At 44.9% G+C, this 22,461-nt stretch overlaps 1 protein-coding gene across 7 annotated transcripts in view; it reads left to right on the plus strand.

Annotated features, from left to right (window-relative positions):
- Positions 1-22,461, plus strand: part of LRCH1 (leucine rich repeats and calponin homology domain containing 1) — a 259,657-nt gene that overhangs the window by 147,598 nt on the left and 89,598 nt on the right. For all 7 annotated transcript variants that reach the window (XR_004966388.1, XM_036301739.1, XM_036301742.1 and 4 more), the window contains exon 3: positions 12,742-12,868. Coding sequence is in view for 6 of the 7 variants with exons in the window: in XM_036301739.1 (XP_036157632.1) it covers positions 12,742-12,868 (127 nt within the window). In the remaining variant the exon portion in view is untranslated. The remainder of the gene's footprint in view (positions 1-12,741; positions 12,869-22,461) is intronic.

Below are 22,461 nucleotides of genomic sequence, written 5' to 3' on the forward strand. Positions count from 1 at the left end.
TCTGAAGAAAACTTAACCCACCAGACTCCATATGAGTACATAGTCAGTACAATGTCATTTCTGCAAAAAACATTCTGTAGAAAAGTATTCTGGTAGATGTTAGTAGGTATGCTTTTTTAAAAGTTTGAGTATTGTGCTAATCGATATTGTGACTCTCCAAGTGACACATAACTCTTCTCTTTTTTTGATACTACCTATTACCATGCCTTAAAATAGTGTTTTTTAGAACACCAGTTTGTAAACACTGACTTAGAAGAATATGTATCACTCAGAGAATCCTCCAGATCTCATGCCTAAAAAAAAGATGAGGTTAAAAAGTATGTATCTTCATATGTCATATTCAAAGGCCAAGTAATCTGTATGTACTGAATGTATTGAAAGATAAGCTTAAACAGTAGAAAAGAGAAAGGCCCCGGAAATACTATAGCATAAAGTGTATTTCATAGAGCTGTCATTCAGGCTGATTTATTTTTTATTTAGCATCCTTTAAATATACATAGTCATTTGTTTCTGCTGATTACAATATGTAATTTATTTCAAGAAAAAAGTTTAGTACTGAAGAATACGAAAAATATTTCAATCGCTCACCAGTAATCAGATTTAACACTTGTTAATTTTTTATGACATTTGCTCAAGGTGTTTTTCTTTTTCTTCCCAGCTCCTTTCTTTACAGGATTGAAGTTTTCTTGGAGGGTGTGGGAGGATTTTTCCAGACTTTCTGAAAAAAAATCTTACTGGCTTTTTGGTTACATGCTTTCCTGCTCACTCTTTTGTCTGTTTCTGTTTCTTCTCTATTCCAGTGCCTGGATGTCCTTTCTATTCCTGCACCTTAATGCTGAATTCCCCAAAGCTCAGCCTTTGACCCTTAAATACTCTCTTGCAGACCTCATGTTTCATGTGTCTCAGATATATTCTCATTTCTTTGATTAATTTGAATACTAATTCTCATTTTCCCAATTGCCTAAAATTTAGTTTCTCCTGAATATCTATTGACTCCTCAAAATTCAATGTGTGCTAAGTCCATTTTCTTCTTTCTCAAATGAGCATATCTTGGATCCTTGTTCCTGCCCATGTTCATACTGTTTTCCTCCAATACCCCATTTTGGAGTCTCATAAATGATTTTTGACCCCTTCCTCCTTCCCTTTTTATATAACTCAATCATTATACTACTAATTTAGTGTTTCATTGCCTTCTGTTTGGAATTTGGTGCCCTCCTACTAGTTTCTTGGTTTACCTTCACTTTTTATTCCAAAGTAAATGAGAGGAAGCTGGGTTGTGTTGAGGGAAGATCACAGACTTTGATCTGAAGCCTGAACCACCCGGTTTCAAATCTTAACACAGAGCAACTCACTAACTAGGCAACTTGGAGCAAGTTATTTAAATTCTGTGAACAATGTCAAGTTTTGTGTCTGAAAAGTAGGAGGTTTAATGTTTATATTACAGGATTGTTGTGAATATAAATAAAATAATTGTCTAAGTGTCTAACACACTGCCTTATCCTATCTAATAAAAGAGAAACATGGTAATTAGCGTACATCCGCTGCCCTTCCCATTGGCTAATCAGGGCGATATGCAAATTAACTGCCAGCCAAGATGGCGGCCGGCAGCCAGGCAGCTTGAAGCTAACATGAGGCTTGCTTGCTTCAGTGATGGAGGACTCCAACGTTCCCCGCCTGCCTTGCCGGCCTATGAGCTTGCAGTTTTAGAAACATTGTTACAAATATAGAAGCTAAACAAAACCCCAGAAACCTGCTTTCAGCCCGCCGGGATCTCAGAGCTGGAGTAGATACAGTGTTTCGATTATAGAACCCAAACAAACCAGATACCTGCTTTCAGCAGCCGAGGCCTCAGAGCTGGAGTCAGAGCTAAAGCTGGCCCAGAATAAAAAAAAAGAAAAGAAAAAAAAGAGCGGTTGGGAGCTTCAGTCACCCGCCAGCCTGAAAACAGCCCTCAGCCCCTCACCCAGACTGGCCAGGCACCCCAGTGGGGACCCCCACTCTGATCCAGGACACCCTTCAGGGCAAACCAGCAAGCCCCCACCTATGCACCAGGCCTCTATCCTTTATAGTAAAAGGGTAATATGCCTCCCAGCACCGGGATCAGCAGAGCCAAGAGGCCTCCCGGCACCGGGATCAGCGTGACAGGGGGCAGCACCCAAACCCCCTGATCGCCCTGCGGCTCTGTGTGTGACAGGGGGCGGGGCCACAACCTCCTATCCCCCCTGCTCTGTTCATGACAGGGGAAGGCACCCCAACCCCCTGATCAGCCCTGCTCTGTGCCTGATAGGGGGGAGCTCCCCAACCCCTTGATCGCCCTGCGGCTCTGTGTGTGACAGGGTGCGGCGCCCCAACCCCCTGATCGGCCCTGCTCTGTGTGTGACGAGGTAGAGCCATAACCTCCCCATCAGCCCTGCCCTGAGTGTGACAGTGGCGGCGCCCCAACCCCCTGATCGGCCCTGCTCTGTGGGTGATAGAGGGTGGCGCCCCAACCCCCTGATCCACCCTGCTCTGTGTGTGACAGGGGGCAGTGCCCCAACTCCCCTATCGGCCCTACTCTGTGAGTGACAGGGGGGAGCTCCTCAACCCCCTGATTGGCCGTGCTCTGTGCGTGACAGGGGAGAGCTCCCCAACTCCCGATGGGCCCTGCTCTGTGCATGACAGGGTACGGAGCCCCAACCCCCATGATGGGCCCTGCTCTGTGCATGACAGGGGGTGGCGCCGCAACCTCCCCATCGACCCTGCCTTGAGTGTGACAGGGGGCGGTGCCCCACCCCCCAATCGGCCCTACCCTGAGCGTGACTGAGGGTGGCATCGCAACCTCCTGATTCGCCCTGCTCTGTGCATGACAGGGGGCGGCGCCCCAACTCCCCAATCAGCCCTGCTCTGAGCCCGACCAGGGGCTGCACCTAGGGATTGGGCCTGCCCTCTGCCACGCGGGAGCAGGCCTAAGTCAGCAGGTCATTATCTCCCGAGGGGTCCCAGACTGCGAGAGGGCACAGGCCGGGCTGAGGGACCCCCTCCCCACTGAGTGCACAAATTTTTGTGCACCAGGCCTCTAGTCTATAAATATAAAAGGCTAAGTGGCTGACCATCCATCCGTCCAACCGTCTGACCAACCGGCTGGTACATATGATGCACTGGAAATTTAAAAATAAATGTTGACTTGCTCATGTGCGATACATATAAAGCTCTCGGAATGGATATTATTGAAATCACCCTTGAAATGACTTAACGGATCTTTTATGAAGTTACCTTTGGAAATAGTATATCTATAGATAATATTAAAAATATATCTAAATGTGCGATTCTTTGTCCTAAAAATGAACATGTTCATAAATTAAATGAAGAAATCTTGGATATTTTCGATGGAAATTTTTCATACCTTAAGATTTTCACACTTTGAGTGATGATTCCATCAATTCAACAGATGATGCCGAAAAGGAAAATTTTCCCATCTAATTTCTTAATAGTATTACTTGTTTGGGAATGCCGTGTCATAAATTAAAATTGAAAGTAGGTGCAATCATCATGCTACTGAGAAATCTTAATAGTAAGTGGGGTCTTTGTAATGGTACCAGATTTATTATCAAAAGATTATGACCTAACATAATCAAAGCTGAAGTATTAGCAAGATCTGTGGAAGGAGAGGTTGTTCTGATTCCAAAAATTGATTTGTCCCCATCTGACACTGGCCTCCCATTTAAATTAATTCAAAGACAGTTTCCCGTGATGCCAGCATTTGCAAAGACTATTAATAAGTCACAAGGACAAACTCTAGACAGAGTAGGAATATTCCTACCTCAACCCGTTTTTGGACATGGTCAGTTAGTTATATGTTGCTTTCTCTCGAGTTCGAAGAGCATGTGACGTTAAAGTTAAAGTTGTAAATATTTCATCACAAGGAAAATTAGTCAAGCCCTTTGAAAGTGTTTTTGCTCTTAATGTAGTATACAGAGAGATATTAGAATAAGTTTAATCAATTTATCAGTCATTACTTTTATCACTATTGTTTTCATGTCATTTTTTTGGTTTTTATGTCATGCCTATGTTGTTGTTATATTATGTTATTGTTTATTAATTAATTTATATATTATTTTAATATATATTTTACTAATTTTCTTTCATCTCTGACACTTTTATTATAGAGAAAGGGCGAATAGTGATATTAAAATATTTCTTCTAATTAATTTCCTTTCAGTGTTCACGAATCCATGCACTGGGCCACTAGTTTGTAATAACTACCCAAGAATTGTTTGTTGAATTTGTTGAATCAAGTTTTGTGGCATGTCATACGAATTACAATCTGGGCTAAGAAAAGCAGTGGCAAAGGTCTGGTATTTGAGTAAAGTAAGTGGATTTTTAAAACATATTTTTTTTGATTTCAGAGAGGAAAAGGGAGAGAGAGAGATAGAAACTTCAATGATGAGAGAGAATCATTGATTGGCTGCCTCTTGCACGCCCCCTACCGGGGATCAAGCCCACAACCTGGGCATGTGCCCTTAACAGTGGTTCTCAACCTGTGGGTCGTGACCCCTTTGGCGGTCAAACGACCTTTTCACAGGGGTCGCCTAAGACCATCCTGCATATCAGATATTTACATTACGATCCATAACAGTAGCAACATTACAGTTATGAAGTAGCAACGAAAATAATTTTACAGTTGGGTCACAACCTGAGGAACTCTATTTAAAGAGCCAGAAGGTTGAGAACCAACCAAAATCGAACCCAGGACCCTTCAGTCCACAGGTCGATGCTCTATCCACCAAGCCAAACTGGCTAGGGCAGTAAGTGGATTTTATAATATTGTCAGTAAAGGGGATATGCTACTGGTTTGTATAAGTATTAGAGCAGTTAAGTGGAACTGAGTTATCAGTGGCTGTTAAATTACATGATAGAAGCATTATGAAAGCTCATTTCTTTGGAAGGATAAGTAGAAATAAGAGGATATACGTAGACTTATATTAGTACATGTCAGTCTATATTACACATTCAAAAATTCTTAGAAATAGATGAATAATAATGTTTAGGCATCTTAATTTTTATTACATTTTTTTCATTAATTCATTGTCCATGGGTACATGCTGATCTGAGTGGCCTGTTCTGATTTAAATCAGTATCAATATCCCTTTCCTTTTTTGTGAAAAATGAAATGTTAAAGCAAAAAATATAATTTCATGGCTTTGGTGGAGTGGCTTGGAGGAAAAGGCAGGTAAGGAAGGTGTAACTTCCTGGCAAAGCAAATTAGAGTCTATTCTATGTGAAACATGGTTCCAGGAAGTGGGGGAATTATCTTCAGTGCTAAACATCTTTCCTAGCCATTTACTAGTAGTGATGGTTTTTCTATGTGCCAGCAACTATGTTTTGCACACTGGTATTTTTCGGGACGTAAGACTCAAGCCTCTACAGTCTTAATACTTAAAATCCAAAAATCTACATTGTTGCTTTAGAAGGGGTTTGGCAAATTCTTGCTAGTATCGGATATTGAGTTCTCTTTGAATATTTAACTTCTTTTTAGAATGAAGAACATAATACATGTTATAGAGGAAATTAAGAGTAATAGTTTTTAGAGCCTTGTCCTTTAGGAATTAGAAAAACTTTTAGAAAAAAAGAGAAGGAATAACTGAGAAGGGGCGAGTTTTCAATAATCACACTTTGAAATGTAATTTCAAACAGACATTGGTAGTAGTGATTGCTGACCGTTAGGGGTATAGAAATGGAATATTTTAAGAAAGGGCTTGTTTATACTCAAGAGGAGACTGATAGGCTGTTACTGTGGGAAACCAGTTCAGTTTCAGTAGCCAAATATGGTGCAGGTATGCACAGTGGAACTGCACAGGGAAATACCCGTTGCAACAATTTGCATGAGTTCTGAGGTGCTTTAGACACTCACTTTGTGCTTCTTGCTTTTCTTTCAGTTTCCTTTTCTAAAGTTGACTCTGCCTTCTCAAAACATGGCCTGTATGTCTGTGTGGAATGGGTTGGTATAGTGTTTAAGAACTGGTTCAAAATTCAATACTGTGTTCTAGTTTTGAAACATTTTACATTTGCAAATGATTGTCATACTCAAGTTGTAGGTAGCATAACTGCTTTCAAAGTTAAATTTAAACATAGACTCCCAGATTTTATGCATATACATAATCTCACTTGAGATTAATAATTTCATGTAAAACATGATTAAAATTATATTCATAGCTTTTCTATTTATGAAATTAAAATTGACCAAAACATGACCAGGCAACATAAAGCAATGTTCTTGTTGTTGGTGATTGTCTCAGACATATGATGGTGGTGGGAATGAAGGGAGAAGGCTGGCGATGCAAAGGCAACCAGTAGTCATTAGGGGAAACAAGGGTGAGACATGTTGCCTGGCTGGGTTTTCTAGAATAGACCAAGCAAGAAAAGGAAATGGTTCTCTATGGATATGGTTCACTGTTGTATGTGCATGAAGACAATTAACAGTCAAGTGTCATATACAAAACAGAAAAGTTACTCTGCCTTTAACGAATGGTGAATAGGGCATGCAAAAAGAACATGAAAACACAATTAGGTGAGGGGTCCTGTGAAAAAGGAAACTTACTTGGCTACAGTAATAATTGCTTTTGACTATAGGTCCCGTGCCATGCACAGACAATTAATGCTATTTAAGCAAACAATAACAGTAAGTACCACATACTTGTTCCTTCCCCTCCCTGGCTGAGACTAATATAGGGTGAGCTGCCCAGGGTGTCAACCAGGAAATCTGGCCTACTTTTTCTGTGTCCCTTCAGATGTATGCTGTGACATTTTCTTAATAGAATTGTGATCTATTCATCATTACTTGTTTCTCTTTGGAAACCAAATTGTAAATGGAGGTGGTGAACCTTAGATATGCATGGTTTCCTTGAGAACTGGTGGGATCCTGAAATTAGAGATGATGGATAAAAAAGTTACCTATGTGGTTGTAACTAGAGGCCTGGTGCACAAAAATTCATGCACTCGGGGGCGGAGATGTGGGGGAAGGGTCCCTCAGCTCGGCCTGTGCCCTCTTGCAGTCCAGGAGCCCTTAGGGGATGTCTGGCCTCCCTTTGTGGGAGGTGACTGGCGGGCTGATTGGGGGACCAAGCCAACTGTCAACTGGCCGGCCCCAACCCCCATCACCCCGCCACTGCCACCAGTGGCCTCCCTCTGCAGGAGGCCACCAGCAGGCCGATTGGGGGGATGGCGCCATCCCCCAATCACCGCCCCCTCCCTCTGCCCGCTGGCACCCACCTTGGCTGGCCTGGCACCGCCTGCTTGCTGGCTCCGCCTCCCGCTGACCTGTCATTTCACTGTTTGGTCAATTTGCATATTAGGTTTTTATTATTTAGGATGTTGGTTCTCCACACTGGAAATAGTTATAAGGTTTGTTTTGGCCTGAAAGTGTATAGCCTGGTTCTCCTCAGTATGCCTTAGAATAATGATCTTTATTTTTAATTGATATGTTTTCAATAAGTGAAATATGAAACCATATTCTAAAAGTGACTGAAATTTTAGCAATTAGGAAATAAAAACCACTAAAACCTAGCTAAGCACACATATGCTCTTTTGGTTACCTCCCTAATAGTTGGCAACATTAATGGTTGGGCTTGATTTAATCTTTATATATGGATTTAGTGTGAGTTTATTTTTGTATAATTAATTATTTATTATTAGTGACTAGAGGCCCGGTGCACAAAAATTTGTGCACTCCGGGGGGAGAGGGGGGTCCCTCAGCCCGGCCTGTGCCCTCTCGCAGTCTGGGACCCCTCGGGAGATAACGACCTGCTGGCTTAGGCCTGCTCCCAGGTGGCAGAGGGCAGGCCCAATCCCTAGGTGCATCCCCTGGTCGGGCTCAGAGCAGGGCCGACTGGGGAGTTGGGGCGCCGCCCCATCATGCACAGAGCAGGGCAGATTGGGAGGTTGCAATGCCACCCTCAGTCACGATCAGGGTAGGGCTGATTGGGGGGTTGGGGCACCGCCCCCTGTCACACTCAAGGCAGGGTCGATGGGGAGGTTGCGGCGCCCCCCCCGTCACGCACAGAGCAGGGCCAGTCAGGGGGTTGGGGAGCTCTCCCCTATCAGGCACAGAGCAGGGCTGATCAGGGGGTTTGGGCGCTGCCCCCTGTCACGCTGATCCCGGTGCCGTGAGGCCTCTCGGCTCCGCTGATCCCAGTGCTGGGAGGCATATTGCCCTTTTACTATATAGGATAGAGGCCTGGTGCATGGGTGGGGGCCAGCTGGTTTGCCCTGAAGGGTGTCCTGGATCAGGATGGGGGTCCCCACTGGGGTGCCTGGCCAGCTTGGATGAGGGGATGATGGCTGTTTGCAGCTGCTCACACACCCTTCAGGGTGGGGGTCCCTACTGGGGTGCCTGGCCAATCTGGGTGAGGGGCTGAGGGCTGTTTTCAGGCTGGCGGGTGACTGAAGCTCCCAACCGCTCCTTTTTTTTATTTTTTTTATTCTGGGCCAGCTTTAGCTCTGAGGCTTGGCTCCAGCTCTTAGACCTCAGCTGCTGAAAGCAGGTATCTGATTTGTTTGGGTTCTATAATCTAAACACTGTTTCAACTCCAGCTCTGAGATCCCTGCTGGCTGAAAGCAGGTTTCTGGGGTTTTGTTTAGCTTCTGTAATTGTAACAATGTTTCAAACTGCAAGCTCAGAGGCCCGCAGCGGCAGGAGGGGAACGTTGGATTCCTCCGTCACTGAAGCAAGCAAGCCTCATGTTCGCTTCAAGCTGCCTGGCTGCCGGCCACCACCTTGCCTGGCAGTTAATTTGCATACCGCCCTGATTAGCCAATGGGAAGGGTAGCGGAGTGACACCAATTTGCATGTTTCTCTTTTATTAGTGTAGATTGTATTTATTATTATTAACCTACTTTTGCTCACTCTTATAGTCCAGTAGAAGAAAAAATACATATGATGCCCTGATAATAAAGTCACATGTAACAATATAGCATGCCTTCATCATCACATACTTTAAAGGAAATAATTCCCTAATAAACCGATAATAAATTGTCAAATACTAAGTTTGAAAACATTAATAATATGTGCTATATTAATAAGTGCCATAGTCAAAATACACTAAAATAAGACTCTGTAAAAGTAAAACCACAAATAAATGACCTAGCTTGTGAATTTCTTAATTTAAGAATTAGATTAAGTGATACTTGAAACCAAGAGAAATTTAGGCTATCAAAATTGTTGCCAAAGCTGGTTTGGCTCAGTGGATAGAGCGTCGGCCTGTGGACTGGAGGGTCCCGGGTTCAATTCCGGTCAAGGGCATGTACCTGGGTTGCGGGCGCGTCCCCGGTGGGGGATGTGCAGGAGGCAGCTGATCGATGTTTCTCTCTCATCGATGTTTCTGGCTCTCTATCTCTCTGCCTTCCTCTCTGTAAAAAAATCAATAAACTATATTAAAAAAAAAATTGTTCATACTATGTTGAGCTGCCTTGTTCCATCTTGGAATTAGGACAGAGACAAATCTAATGGAGAGTCATTAAACTGAGAAAGATAGAAGACAAGCATTAACAGTAACTGTGGTAAAAGCCCACTGCCTGCCTTCCTCTCCTCATTGCTCCCTGTGCTATCCTCTATGCTGATGGGCAGGGAGCCTGATGGGATGCTGGGTGAGCTTGGCTCTTTGATGGCAGGAAGTTTCTGGCCACCATGACTGGATCTATGATTTCTACTACTGAGTGAGTGGCCCTTTTCCCCCACTAATTTACTCTTTTGTAATGAGTGAGTTAATTTTTTATTTTGTTTTCAGATATGGCTCACAGGCTAGATTTGAAGGTAAATGTTACTTTATCAGACACTAAATGGCCTTATTTTTACACATTCTTTCTTCAAAGGGGTATTTATAGGGCTCAGGCCCCCAGGAGACTAGTGGGAGGGGAGGGTAGTGGATTTCAGCCTGAGGCACTTATTTGCTTGAGAAAAAATGCCAGATGAGTGGTTTCAAAAAGCTCAGGCTGCTGATGTGGGTAGAGGATTAAAGGGAACAATTTCTCCTCTCCTTTATAAATACCTGCTGGAGAGCTAATGGGATTTTGTGTGCATGTGTATTTCCTTTTTCAATTGGGGAAACTAAAAGTCATACTGGAACATCCTGTGATAAAATATGTGAGGTAGAGGCTGAGGGAACAGATAGATGAAGTAGAAGAAATGTGCCCCAGGTCTGTGGCATGTTGTATTATCACCAGACTTGGCATGTTATTGGTCTACTAGTGATTAAATACAGGAATATGTGGGGCATAAATAAATACCTATCTCATCAGCAGCTTTTAGCAAAAATAGCACTCTTTCCTATCAAAGAAACTAAATGCTTTCACAAGCTTAAATTTTATTTTATTTTCAATTAGTACACACCCTGGAAGAATTTCAGGCTATTTCAAATACTCATGCTTCTGAATAAACAGAGCCTTCATTGCATTACTTAAATAGTAAGATAAATGCCTCTCCAATTCAAAATCTGTTAATATGATTAGGTGCCTGCATTAAGTGAGACTGGGAATAGTTTAAATCTGAGTTTCCAAGATAAGAAAAAAAAGGAAAGATTTCAACTGTAATCGTTGATTCTGTGGAAAATAGGAATGTAGAAATTTTGAGCATAATTATCTTTGTTCTCAATATTATCTCTTGAAAAGGAAGCTTAGTATAGCTCAAATAATAGAATTGTCTTATTAACATTTTAATTTACCAATCCTCACTTTATGAAATTACATATTAATGAATATTTTATAACCACGAATTAAATCCCAAATTATTTACTTGCCACCTTTTGATAAATTGAGTTCTCTTTTCAGGAGGTAGTGTCTTTGAAGAAAGCTCTCCCAGCAGGCACCAGGAAGCAGGGCTTCTCCTTCTCTATCCAGAAGGCTTCTGTGGATGTGACAGGGTGCAGGAGGGGTTTGAGAGGACAGACAGGCTAGTAGTCCTAGATTCTCCTACCACTATCCCCAGAGATCAGGAGAGAGGGCCAGGGTAAGCCCATCACCCTTATTCTCGCCTGCCATCCTAACAGGAGGGAGTGAAGAGCTAGCTGGTCCTTCTAGTGCCAGGAACACCCACCCCCACCCCCATAGGGCTCTCAATCTCCTCTCCTCTGCTGGACCCTCATAGAGAAAGTCCTCTCATTCTTATGCTCCTCTCTGGGAATAGCTTTCTCTTTGGGCCTGGGCAGTAGTGAGAAGATGCGGCCGTATCTTTTCTTGCTAAAACCTCATTACTTGGGCATTGGAGACCAGGAGCAGGAGAGGTGTCAGGGTGGTTACAACAGAGTACCCATATTTGGAAGGTTCTTTCAAGAGAACACCTGTTTTTTATGAGCCCAGTAGCTAGAGATACCCTTTGGCTAACCAGATCCCTCCACTCTCATATGGTATGGGGGAATGACAGAGTAAAACCTTTACACATACAGAAAAATGCCCAGATCATAAATGTACATCTTAATGAATTTTCACAAAAGAAGCATCCATATAACCAGTATCCAGATGAAGTTTAGTTTTTTATGATATTAGAGGCCTGGTGCATGAAATTTGTGTATGGGTAAGGTCCCTAGGCCTGGCTGACAATCAGGGCTGATCTGTGGGGCGACTGCTGGGGCAGTTGGGGGCGGGTCCTGCTCACACCCACCTTGGCTGCCTTGGGGCCTGCGGCCTTGGGGCAGCTCCTGCATTGAGCATCTTCCCCGTGGTGGCCAGTGCACGTCATAGCAACCAGACTTTCCGCCATTCAGTCGATTTGCATATTAGACTTTTATTATATAGGATATGTTTCCTAATTATAAAAGCACTTTGTAGTCATTTTGGAAAATTCAGCAAAATGTAGTAAGGAAAATAAACTCCACTCATTGTACCTCCTCCCCCCCAAATGACCACTGGTAACAATCTATGTGTTTGCAGTCCATCTGTCTGTCTCATGCCCTTGCACACACCGATGTTATATGCACCCATAAATACATGCATACAGTACCACAGCCTCTGAAGCTTTACACACAGAAGTTCTAAGTAGGTGCAATCCATGACATACAAGAGAGTTTTATGTTTACTGTCTGGTTGTTGACTTCATCAGTAGCATGGCCAGAAAAGAAAGGGAAGCTGAAAACCATCTGTCTCCTTACTTGATACCAGGAAAGGGGCCGCTTGTGAGGGAGGAGATAAAATAAGTCACTGCCATATATGTGTGGATGATTCTTAGACTTAATTTCTTCAATATTTTCCCACCTCTCAGAAAACTCAGCAATAATGTTTTTTTTAAGTAGCTCTCTTGCACATACCTAAGCAAACAGCCACAGTGAGTCAAAACGTTGGAAATTGGCTGGTGGTTTTGTGAGTTTCAGGAAAATGATCTCTCCATTATTACTAAAATAGGTGAGACAATGCCTTTGGTACTCTCAGGATTTCCTGATCACATTGTCAGGAAGATGACAGTTGGCACCTGCTTCCTGTTGCTATTGGTGATGCAGGGCATGTTGCCCACCTGTCCCCTGGCTGGCCATGGACTCAGCTTCTGCAGGGGTTCCTTGTGCTTACCTCAGAACAGCTATGCCTCTCTTTTTGTAAAATATATTTTCTTGTCTTATACATAGGAGTTTGGAGTTATTACATATACAGAAACTTTATTGGATTTTCATATTTGTTAAGTGTCTTTTCAGCTCACTCTTTTTCTCCTTGCTTGTGAAAAAGATTCACAAATGGTATGGAGTGTCCTGTATGTTCACATGTGCCCTTGTATTGTCTTTTCAGTCGAAATCAGCTGTCCACCCTGCCCGCCTGCCTGTGTGGTCTGCCTCTCAAAGTCTTAATTGCAAGTAACAACAAACTTGGATCGCTGCCAGAAGAGATTGGTCAGCTCAAACAGTTAATGGAGTTGGTATGTACTGATTTTTATGGTGCTTGCTTACTAATCATAGTTAGCTGAAGTGGTCAGAAAAACTTGCTATGGTTGGACAGAGAGGAACTGAGCCTATCCTATATAATAAAAGCTTAATATGCAAATTGTCCCCTCTGGCAGTCATTCAACCCAGAGTTCAACCTCTCGCTATGACTACCAGGGGGCAGCGCACAACATGGCAGGTGTCTGCAATGTGCTGCAACCTCTTGCTGGCTACCTGGAGGCAGGGATGACACCGGAGGTGCGGTGAGAATGGGGAGTGTCCTCTGAGCTCTCTCTCACTCCCCCTGCTACCCTCCCCTGGGATGCCAGGGATCATGTGCAAGGAAGCACCCCCCCCACACACTTTAGGTGCTGGGCACCTGCGAGAAGCCTGTCTCGCACCCGTGTGGCATCTTCCAGGTGAGCCGGGCTGCAGCCTCCAGGACCACAGGGCCAGTCAGGCTTCCGGTGAGTACGCGCAGGAGCCAGTCTGCAAGGCCAGTCAGGAGAGAGCACGCTGCCTGCCCGGCTTCCGTGCAGCGCTGCTGGGCGGCCCAGAGGCCCATATTGCACCCCAGTCTGTGGCACGCTTACTTCATCTCTGCGTGGGGACTCGGGTGCTGTGACTCAGGTGGAGGGGGTGCCCGGCGGCCCAGGTGCTGCTTAAGGCCCAGAGGTCAGCTGGGACCTGCCCTTCCATGCCAGACGCTTGTGCTTCGATTGCTGGCCAGGCCTAGGGACCACACCTGTGCCTCTATGTTATTGATAAAGACATTAAGAAGGGAGAGGAGTAACCTTGGCTTTGTTGTAACAAACATACTTTCTGAAAGTTACAGATTTTCTGTAGTTCACACTTCCTTAAGTTTACATGTTTTACAGCTCCTGAAGTTTACAGGTTATCATGTGGTAGTTAGATCATTTTTTTCACAATGAAAATAAGTTTGTGATAAATTATGGGTAAACAAAAACTAATCTACAAATAGGTTAATAGGCCCCACTTTCTGAATGTATATATATAAGTCACAAGACAGAAATAACAGCGTGCCCTGATTCTGTAAGGATTTGAGCAACCATGCTCTAGAGCAGTGGTCGCCAACCTTTCCAACCTCCGCGGACCACTGGTTGGTGACTGCTGCCCTAAATCAATGTAACTTTAAAATGTGACCCTATCCCCAGGGATAAAAAAGAAGAACAAGACACAGACGGGCAGAGATGGGTTTGTAAGTGTGTACCTGAGGGTGAGGTGCACTACTGTATTTCAGCTCTTTCTGTACCTATTTAATTACTTACCTTGTTTCTTAGAGTGTGAAAGAATGAATCCTTTCTAGACTTCCATTGAGCTAAAATGGGTGAAGGCAGAAGCAAGAATGAGCAATCAGGTTAAAACAATAGTCACAATTTAGCCTCCAAGCAAGCATTATTTCACACTGACCTTGTGTCAAACACAGAGCAAAATATTGTGATTCCAACCATGGAAAGGACACGGTACCTTCTTGCAAGTAGATGCCAGTCTAGAACATTGATGACCAATAACTTTTCTTTTGTGTGCCAACTCAGTTAATTTCTTTGGGGCCACCTGGAATCCTGTTGTGATGGCTTGTGAGGCCCGATAGAGTGCTGTGATCACTTAGTCATGTCTGCTTCGAGAATTGGCTGGGAAAGTGACAGCACCCGTGTCACGTGTGTATCCACTTTGACTTTAGTATAGAAATGAGTGTATCAAATGCTGTATCAAGGCATCAGAGCTACTTAAAACAGGACTTATGTGATAGCAGACTCTGAAACCCATTCCAGCTTCCTCAGACTAAGAGCTGGGATTGGTTATAGAGATGCAGAGGTCTTCCCATCACTCAGTATCAGGACATTTGATCAGGGATCATGAAATGACTAGAACAAGACACTGGAAAGTTGTCCAGAACTGTGGCCATGGTTTACTTTTATGACTTTCTCTACTTCTGCATACAATAGAGAAGTTGCCTAGCTCACAGATTCCAAGTGTACTAGTAAATGTCCTTCCAGCCAAAGCACTTAGCAGGGACCTACTAGCAGGTCTCAGCCCTGGTTTCTAAGTGAGAGGCAAGATCTGAGTCTCATGTCCTCTCCTGACTCAGTCAGCAATACCCAAGGCACATGATCACATTGCCCTAACCTGACTGCTCAGCTGCAACCAACGGGGGCAGTTCTGAAAGAAGTTGGTTATTAAGTTGGATCCTCTCACCCCAAAGTCTATTACAAGAAGTGTGCTTACAGGGTAGGGAATGATTGATTAGTCTTGGGGCTGGGAAAGGTTTTAAGGGAAGAGACCTTTGGGAGGTTCCTTACATTACTCCACGTATCAAACAGAGTGAAATATTGTGATTCCAACCATGGAAAGGACACGGTGCCTTCCTGCAAGTAGATGCCAGTCTAGAAGATTGATGACCAATCACTTTTCTTTTGTGTGCCAACTCCAGTTAATTTCTTTGGGGCCAGAAATCCATGTGGGATTTCTGAGATGAAAATAAGAAGGCAGAGACAGGAAGGCCTTCAAGAAGGAGGGATGACTTGTGCAAAGACAGGACAGTATGGTACTACAGGGCATGCTTGGGCAGTAGGAAGCAGTTTAATCCTCCCGAGACGAGGTAGAATGGGACGACTGCCGCAGGTTTAGGCCACCATTATCAGCTCCTTCGCAGGGTATCCAAGGCCCACCTTGGTCTGGCCCCTGCTTCCCGCTCAGGTTCATCTCTTGCCCTTAGTCCCTTCACCCTCTAAATTGCAGTCTTCTGGTGATGCACCTCGTTCATTTTCAGTTCTGTCCTATAGAGCATGGACTGTTTCTTCCTCTTCCTCGTTTGGTCAGTTTTTAGACCTCACTTAAATCTCACTTTCTCCAAAATGCCTTCCCACGTCCTGAGCTAGGTGCTTTTAAGACAAGCTCCCAAAACTTACCATCCAATTTTCACAGAGTCACATTTGTCATCTTACTTGGTATTCTCCACACCTTGAAAACTGCTTAAGGACAAGGGGCGTATATTGCTGTTGTATCTGGTGCCTGGCACATGATAGACACCGAAAAATGTTTGCTGCATGCTGCTGTCAAATGGTGGAACGTGGGCCATGAAGGTGGCTTGGTGCAGACTCCCAAGTACTTTACTGGGTTGGGGGGACTCTATCTCTCAGTCCAGGTTAATTCAGAAGGTGCCATTTTAACAGAAAACAAACAAATATAGAATAATGCTTTGGATGAAACTGATAGTTATATGTTGTCTTTTTAATGCTTCTTTCAGGAGCCTGATAAATATAATATACAAATTGTTGTTGTTTGCTACTTTTTGGCTCCTGACTGATGAAGTCAGCGTTCTGGACCCTTTTGGCAACCAGAATGTTTCAGTCCCACTGCACCCTGTGCTTCAGCCCACAGCGAGCCAGCCATCAGCTGTGCCTAGAAGTACGGACAGCTCTGTTAATAGGTGGCACAAGTGCTGAGCCCTGGAGCCACCCAGGTCAGAGCAGGGCTTTCCGTCAGTTTGCGGGGCTGGCAGAGGAAGTACAACAGCACCGTCTGCAGCCTTGAGACACACAGGCTGCTGGTTGGGTGGAAGAGACACCCTGAGCTTTTCTTAGGCACCTTGTCTGGAGCCAGCCCTAACGTAGGCTGCCCTGCCTCTTAGTTACAGCAGTCATCAACCAGTCCTCGTGAATTTTCTCTACCAGCAACAACTATTGAACCCTGGAGTTCTGGAATGCTAGAGCCATAGAGGTTTTAAAAGACATCTAATCCAAGGTGTTGACATTTTACAAATGATGAAACTGAGGCAGGGAGATGTATAGAGCATCACCCTGGTGTAGTCAACTTAGAACTTCAGTTGAAACACCCTCACCCAGCAAGCAGCAGATGCAATTTTGTTTTATTTATTTATAAAATGTGTTTTTATTGATTTTTAGAGAGAAATGAGGGGAGAGAGATAGAAACATCAATGAGAAAGAAACATCGATCGGCTGCCTCAGCAGATGTACCAATAATTTTAAATGTACTAGTAACTACATTTAAAAAAATATATAAGCAAACAAACTCTAATAATATATTTTAACCCAAGATAGCCAAGATATAATGTCACATGTGTACAATGTAACATTAATGAGGTGTTTTGTATTCTTTGTTTGTATTAAGTCTTTGCAGTCCAGTGTGTGTTTACACTTGCAGCACAGCATGGATGGGACTGGCCACATTCTCATGCCCAGTAGCCACATGTGGTGACTACCCTACTGGAAGGGCAGCCTGTGTTTTTTCTACTCTGTGTGTAAGCAAGCTAGATCTTTGTAAAAAAAAAAAAAAAAAAAAAAAAAAAAAAAAAAAAGCATTTCTTTGTGAAGTTGGTAAAAATTCAATAAGTTGCCATTATTTAACCACAAAGGGTAACTAGCCTTGCTAAAGGTCACAGACTAAAAAAAAATTTAGTTCTCGTTCCTTCTTATCTGTAATCTTTTTGCTTAAAATAGTAGTATTACTGTAGGTAATCAGATGTTTTTTAGCTATCAACTAGAAGAAAATTCCCAGGAGAGCCTAAAGTAAGTCTAGGGTTATGTGGGTGGCTTCTGTTTTGTGCTACATAGTAACCAATTTACAAAAAAATATGGGAGCTCCCCAAGCACTTAGAGTACCTTAAGCCACCACCGTGCTGAAAAAATCTCTCGGTTTATGGGCTCAGCATTGTTTAAGTATTTTGAAGGAAATCATTTTAAAATTTTCACATTAGACTCAGAGTCTCCTAAATTGAGTTGTAAACTCTTTTTTTCTTCCGAGTATTTGTGGAACATTCTAGAATCATTTGCTTAAAAAACAAACACAAAAGCACTATAGCCATCTACAAGAAGGGAGTTGTCCTTTCTAATTTTTGAGAGAAATTGGGGTTGGAAAAAATATCTGACCATCTATGTGTGCTTCCTATGATGGGAAGAGATTACTAAGCACCTACTGTATGCCAGGCACTCTGCTAAGTGCGTGATGTGTTACTTCATCTAATCTTCACAATAATCCAGCAACATAGTGATTATATCTACGTTCTACAGGCAAGTTTGAGTTTCCAAATTACTTACCTAAGGCTGTGGAGCTACAACGTAGTGGAGCTGAGGTGAAAACCAGGTTTGTCTGATGAAAGTCCACACCCTTTCCACAGCTGTGTTCATTGTGCCTCATCTAGATTGTACGGAAGCCTGTCATGGAGAAAGGGCCATGATTTCTTTCTTTGGCATTCCTGGATTCAGCTTGGACTGATTTTCCCATCAAAGTTGTGGTAGGTCATGAACAGCTGAGAGTGAATCAGAGAAATGTTACAAAAAATAGGGTGTGGTACAAATGGGCAGGCAGTGTCTGTCTGAAGGTTTTCTCACCAAAGAGCCACAGCGAGGAAAGAGGGGCAGCAGACTTCTCTTGTATTGACTAAACCTCACTTTACTCATTGAAACCTTGTTAACATATTGGAAACATGGTTCTCTTGCTGTCAAATCATGCCTGAAGAATAAGGTATGGTAAATATTTGGTAAGACATACTTATTGAATGCCATCCTATCTAATAAAAGAGAAACATGGTAATTAGCCGTACCTCCGCTAACCTTCCCATTGGCTAATCAGGGCGATATGCAAATTAACTGCCAGCCAAGATGGCGGGGAACATGAGGCTTGCTTGCTTCAGTGACGGAGGAAGCTCCCCGCCTACCGCTGCTGGGCTCTGAGCTTGCAGTTTGAAACATTGTTACAAATATAGAATCTAAACAAACTCCAGAAACCTGCTTTCAGCCAGCTGGGATCTCAGAGCTGGAGGTGATACCTGCTTTCAGCAGCCAAGGACTCAGAGCTGGAGCCAAGCCTCAGAGCTAAAGCTGGCCCAGAATAAAAAGAAAAAAAAGAAAGAAAGGAGTGGTTGGGAGCTTCAGTCATCCGCCAGCCTGAAAACAGCCCTCAGCCCCTCACCCAGACTGGCCAGGCACCCCAGTGGGACCCCCACCCAGAAGAGGGTGTGACCAGCTGCAAACAGCCATCATCCCCTCACCCAGGCTGGCCAGGCACCCAAGCAGGACCCCCACCCTGATCCAGCCGGCCCTCACCTATGCAACAGGCCTCTATTCTATATAGTAAAAGGGTATTATGCCTCCTAGCACTGGGATCAGCGGAGTCGCAAGGCCTCCTGGCACCAGGATCAGTGTGACAGGGGGCAGCGCCCAAACCCCCTGATCGCCCTGCGGCTCTGTGTGTGACAGGGGTCGGGGCCACAACCTCCCTATCCGCCCTGCTCTGTTCGTGACAGGGGAAGGCGCCCCAACCCCCTGATCAGCCCTGCTCTGTGCCTGATAGGGGGGAGCTCCCCAAACCCCTCATCACCCTGCGGCTGTGTGTGACAGGGTACAGCGCCCCAACCCCCCCCCCCACATGGGCCCTGTTCTGTGTGTGACGGGGTAGAGCCATAACCTTCCCATCGGCCCTGCCCTGAGTGTGACAGGGTGTGGCACCCCAACCCCCTGATCCGCCCTGCTCTGTGTGTGACAGGGGGCGGTGCCCCAACTCCCCTATCAGCCCTACTCTGTGAGTGACGGGGGAGCTCCTCAACCCCCTGATGGGTCCTGCTCTGTGCGTGACAGGGGGGAGCTCCCTAACCCCCTGATTGACCCTGCTCTGTGCGTGACAGGGTACAGAGCCCCAACCCCCCTGATGGGCCCTGCTCTGTGAGTGACAGGGGGCAGCGCCCCAACCTCCTGATTGGCCCTGCTCTGTGTGTGACGGGGTGGAGCCGCAACCTCCCCATCGGCCCTGCCTTGAGTGTGACAGGGGATGGCGCCCCAACCCCCCAATTGGCCCTACCCTGAGCGTGACTGAGTGTGGCATCGCAACCTCCCGATCTGCCCTGCTCTGTGCATGACAGGGGGTGGTGCCCCAACTCCCCAATCGGCCCTGCTCTGAGCCCGACCAGGGGCTGCACCTAGGGGTTGGGCCTGCCCTCTGCCACCCGGGAGCAGGCCTAAGCCAGCAGGTCATTATCTCCCGAGGGGTCCCTGACTGCGAGAGGGCACAGGCCGGACTGAGGGACCCCCTCTCCCCACCGAGTGCACAAATTTTTGTGCACCGGGCCTCTAGTGTATATATATAAAACCCTAATATGCAAATAGACTGAACAGCAGAACAACTGAACAACCAGTTGCTGTGATGTGTGCTGGCCACCAGGGGAAATGTGCAGAACATGGTGGGCGTTGGCAGCAGGCGGCAGAGCATGGAATGTGGCGGCCATAGGCTGAGGTGGGATGGTGGAGCAGGGGAGTGGGGGTGCCAGACCAAGACGGGGTGCCGGTCACTGTCATGAGGGCGAGCCTCTGGTGGTTACTGAAAATTCTTTGCTCCCACACACTGCGGTCCTGCCGGGCACTCACACCTGCTGCCAGTGCCAGCCCCTCTCACACCCGCTGTTGGCGCCTGGCGTCGGTCCCAATCCCTCTGCACTATCAGCAAGTGTGAACAGCGGCTGCTGGCCCCAATTGCCCCTGAGGGCTTCTCCACCTCTCCCTGCTCCTGAGGGGCGATCGGGGCAGCTGCTGCCACTCGCACCCACTGCTGGCACCAGCCCCAGTTACTCCACGCCATCAGAGGGTGCAAGTGGGGCCAGCACCATCAATGTGTGGGAGCGGTGTCAGCGGGAGCAGGGCTGCTAGCAGATGGGACCAGGGACTGTGGCAGGAGGGACCAGATGGGGGCGTGGAGGATGGACAGAGACATGCCCACCACAGCCTCGCGGCCCACAGTTCCTTTCAAGGTGCATGAATTTGTGCACTGGGGCCCTAGTTCTATATAATAAAAGCCCAGTGACCAAACAGCAGAAAGACCAGAACGACCGGTTGACCAGTCACAATGATGCACACTGACCACCAGGGGGCAGACGCTTAATGCAGGAGCTGCCCCCTGGTGGACAGTGCGCTCTCACAGTGGGAACCCCGCTCTGCTGACCAGGATAAGCGGTGGTCCCACAGCGGGCCGATCCCCACAGGCCCTGCCCCCACCAGTGCATGAATCCCATGCTCCAGGCCTCTAGTATGTTATAATTAACAGACAGCTATGAAGACAGAACACAATAAATTGGAGAATACTAAAGGGCATTTGCCAAAGGTTTAGGAGTTTTCTCATTGGTTCTCTGTGCTTGCTGACATGCTGGGGTCAAGAGATGGTCTATTTCTAGTTTGAGCTTTCTCAGCTCTCTGCTTTTCCAAATCATGCAGTGTGTGAAAATTGTGTCTTCCAGCTCTTGCTTTCATTTATGAGAACTCAGTATCTTGGATTCAGAAACCTGCTTTTACATCCAAAAACTCGCAGGGCCTGGCTCAAGTAATAACTGATTAAAAGGTGTATTTCCTGGTCCTGACCAGAGATTCTATTTTTTATTCTCTTTTCATAAAATGTTGGTTGTGTGGAGAGTTTGAATCCAAGGACTTACTAAGCAGCTTCTGAGGAAAATCTTCTTCATTATTTTTATAGGTAGCATTTCAACCTCTGAGTTAGGTAGTGGAGATGTAAATTCATGTGTCTGCCATGATCTTTTATCCATTTGTAGTCTGGAGGTGTCTTCTCACATCTCGTTTCTGTGGGATATTTGGAAACCCATGGCTTATTCAAAATTCCTTCTGTTGCTTCAATTTCTGCCTTTCTTATGAAGAACAGTGGGGTGGGGCCTGTGTTTGTGGGTGTGTGGAACAGTATGAAGTAGAGTTTTATACTGGAAATAAACATTTAGTAAGTCTTGAGAAATAATACATCTATCATACTAGCAGTTGCTTGAAAAAGTGTGGAGTTTAAATGAACATAATGATTTTTCTTAAAAAAAAGTTCTGACTGCAGGCATTGAGGTTTTTGATTGCTAAGAAATCAAAATTGACATTACTCCTGAGTCAGTTAGGTATCTGTCTTTCAAAGTCTGCTCATTATTTTTCTTAAAAAAACAACACCTATATCGTATTGATTTTTCTTTTTTAAAGAGAGAGGAAGGGAGAGGGAGAGAAACATCGATGCAAAAGTGAAGCATCAACCAGGGATCGAGCCCACAACCCAGCATGTGCCCTAACCAGGAATCAAACTGGTGACCTCTTCGTGCACGGGATGACGCCCAACCAACTGAGCCACATAGTCCAGGGCTGTCAGCTCATTATTTCTGATGTGGTAAATGAGTTTTCCTGATGTTGGAAGGAAATTAGAATTATTTAATCTCACCTCTTCTTTTTACATAGGCACAGAGAGGTTAAGACATTTACTGAAGTTACACAGTGAAAAAGGCATGGTCACATGATGGGAGGCGAATGGTAATAGCTTACAATTCCTGTCAGATATTTGTGTTTCCTTCAATTAAAAAAAAAAGAGCTAGATTTATTACAAACATATGACTATAGCAATAATATAACCACACTAAGTTTTAAAACCTGTGAGTCAGAGCATGTAGCTCATGGAAATGCCACATGCAAATCCACAGTGTGACCTGGTCTCACTAGAACTCTTCTCAAACAGAGATCATCTTGACACAGTATTTATGCTGGTTTTCATTAAAGGTCACACCTTCGAAACACGTCTAGTTTTTTCC

Source organism: Myotis myotis, unplaced genomic scaffold (genome assembly GCF_014108235.1).
Source record: "Myotis myotis isolate mMyoMyo1 unplaced genomic scaffold, mMyoMyo1.p scaffold_m19_p_3, whole genome shotgun sequence".
Taxonomy (NCBI): domain Eukaryota; kingdom Metazoa; phylum Chordata; class Mammalia; order Chiroptera; family Vespertilionidae; genus Myotis; species Myotis myotis.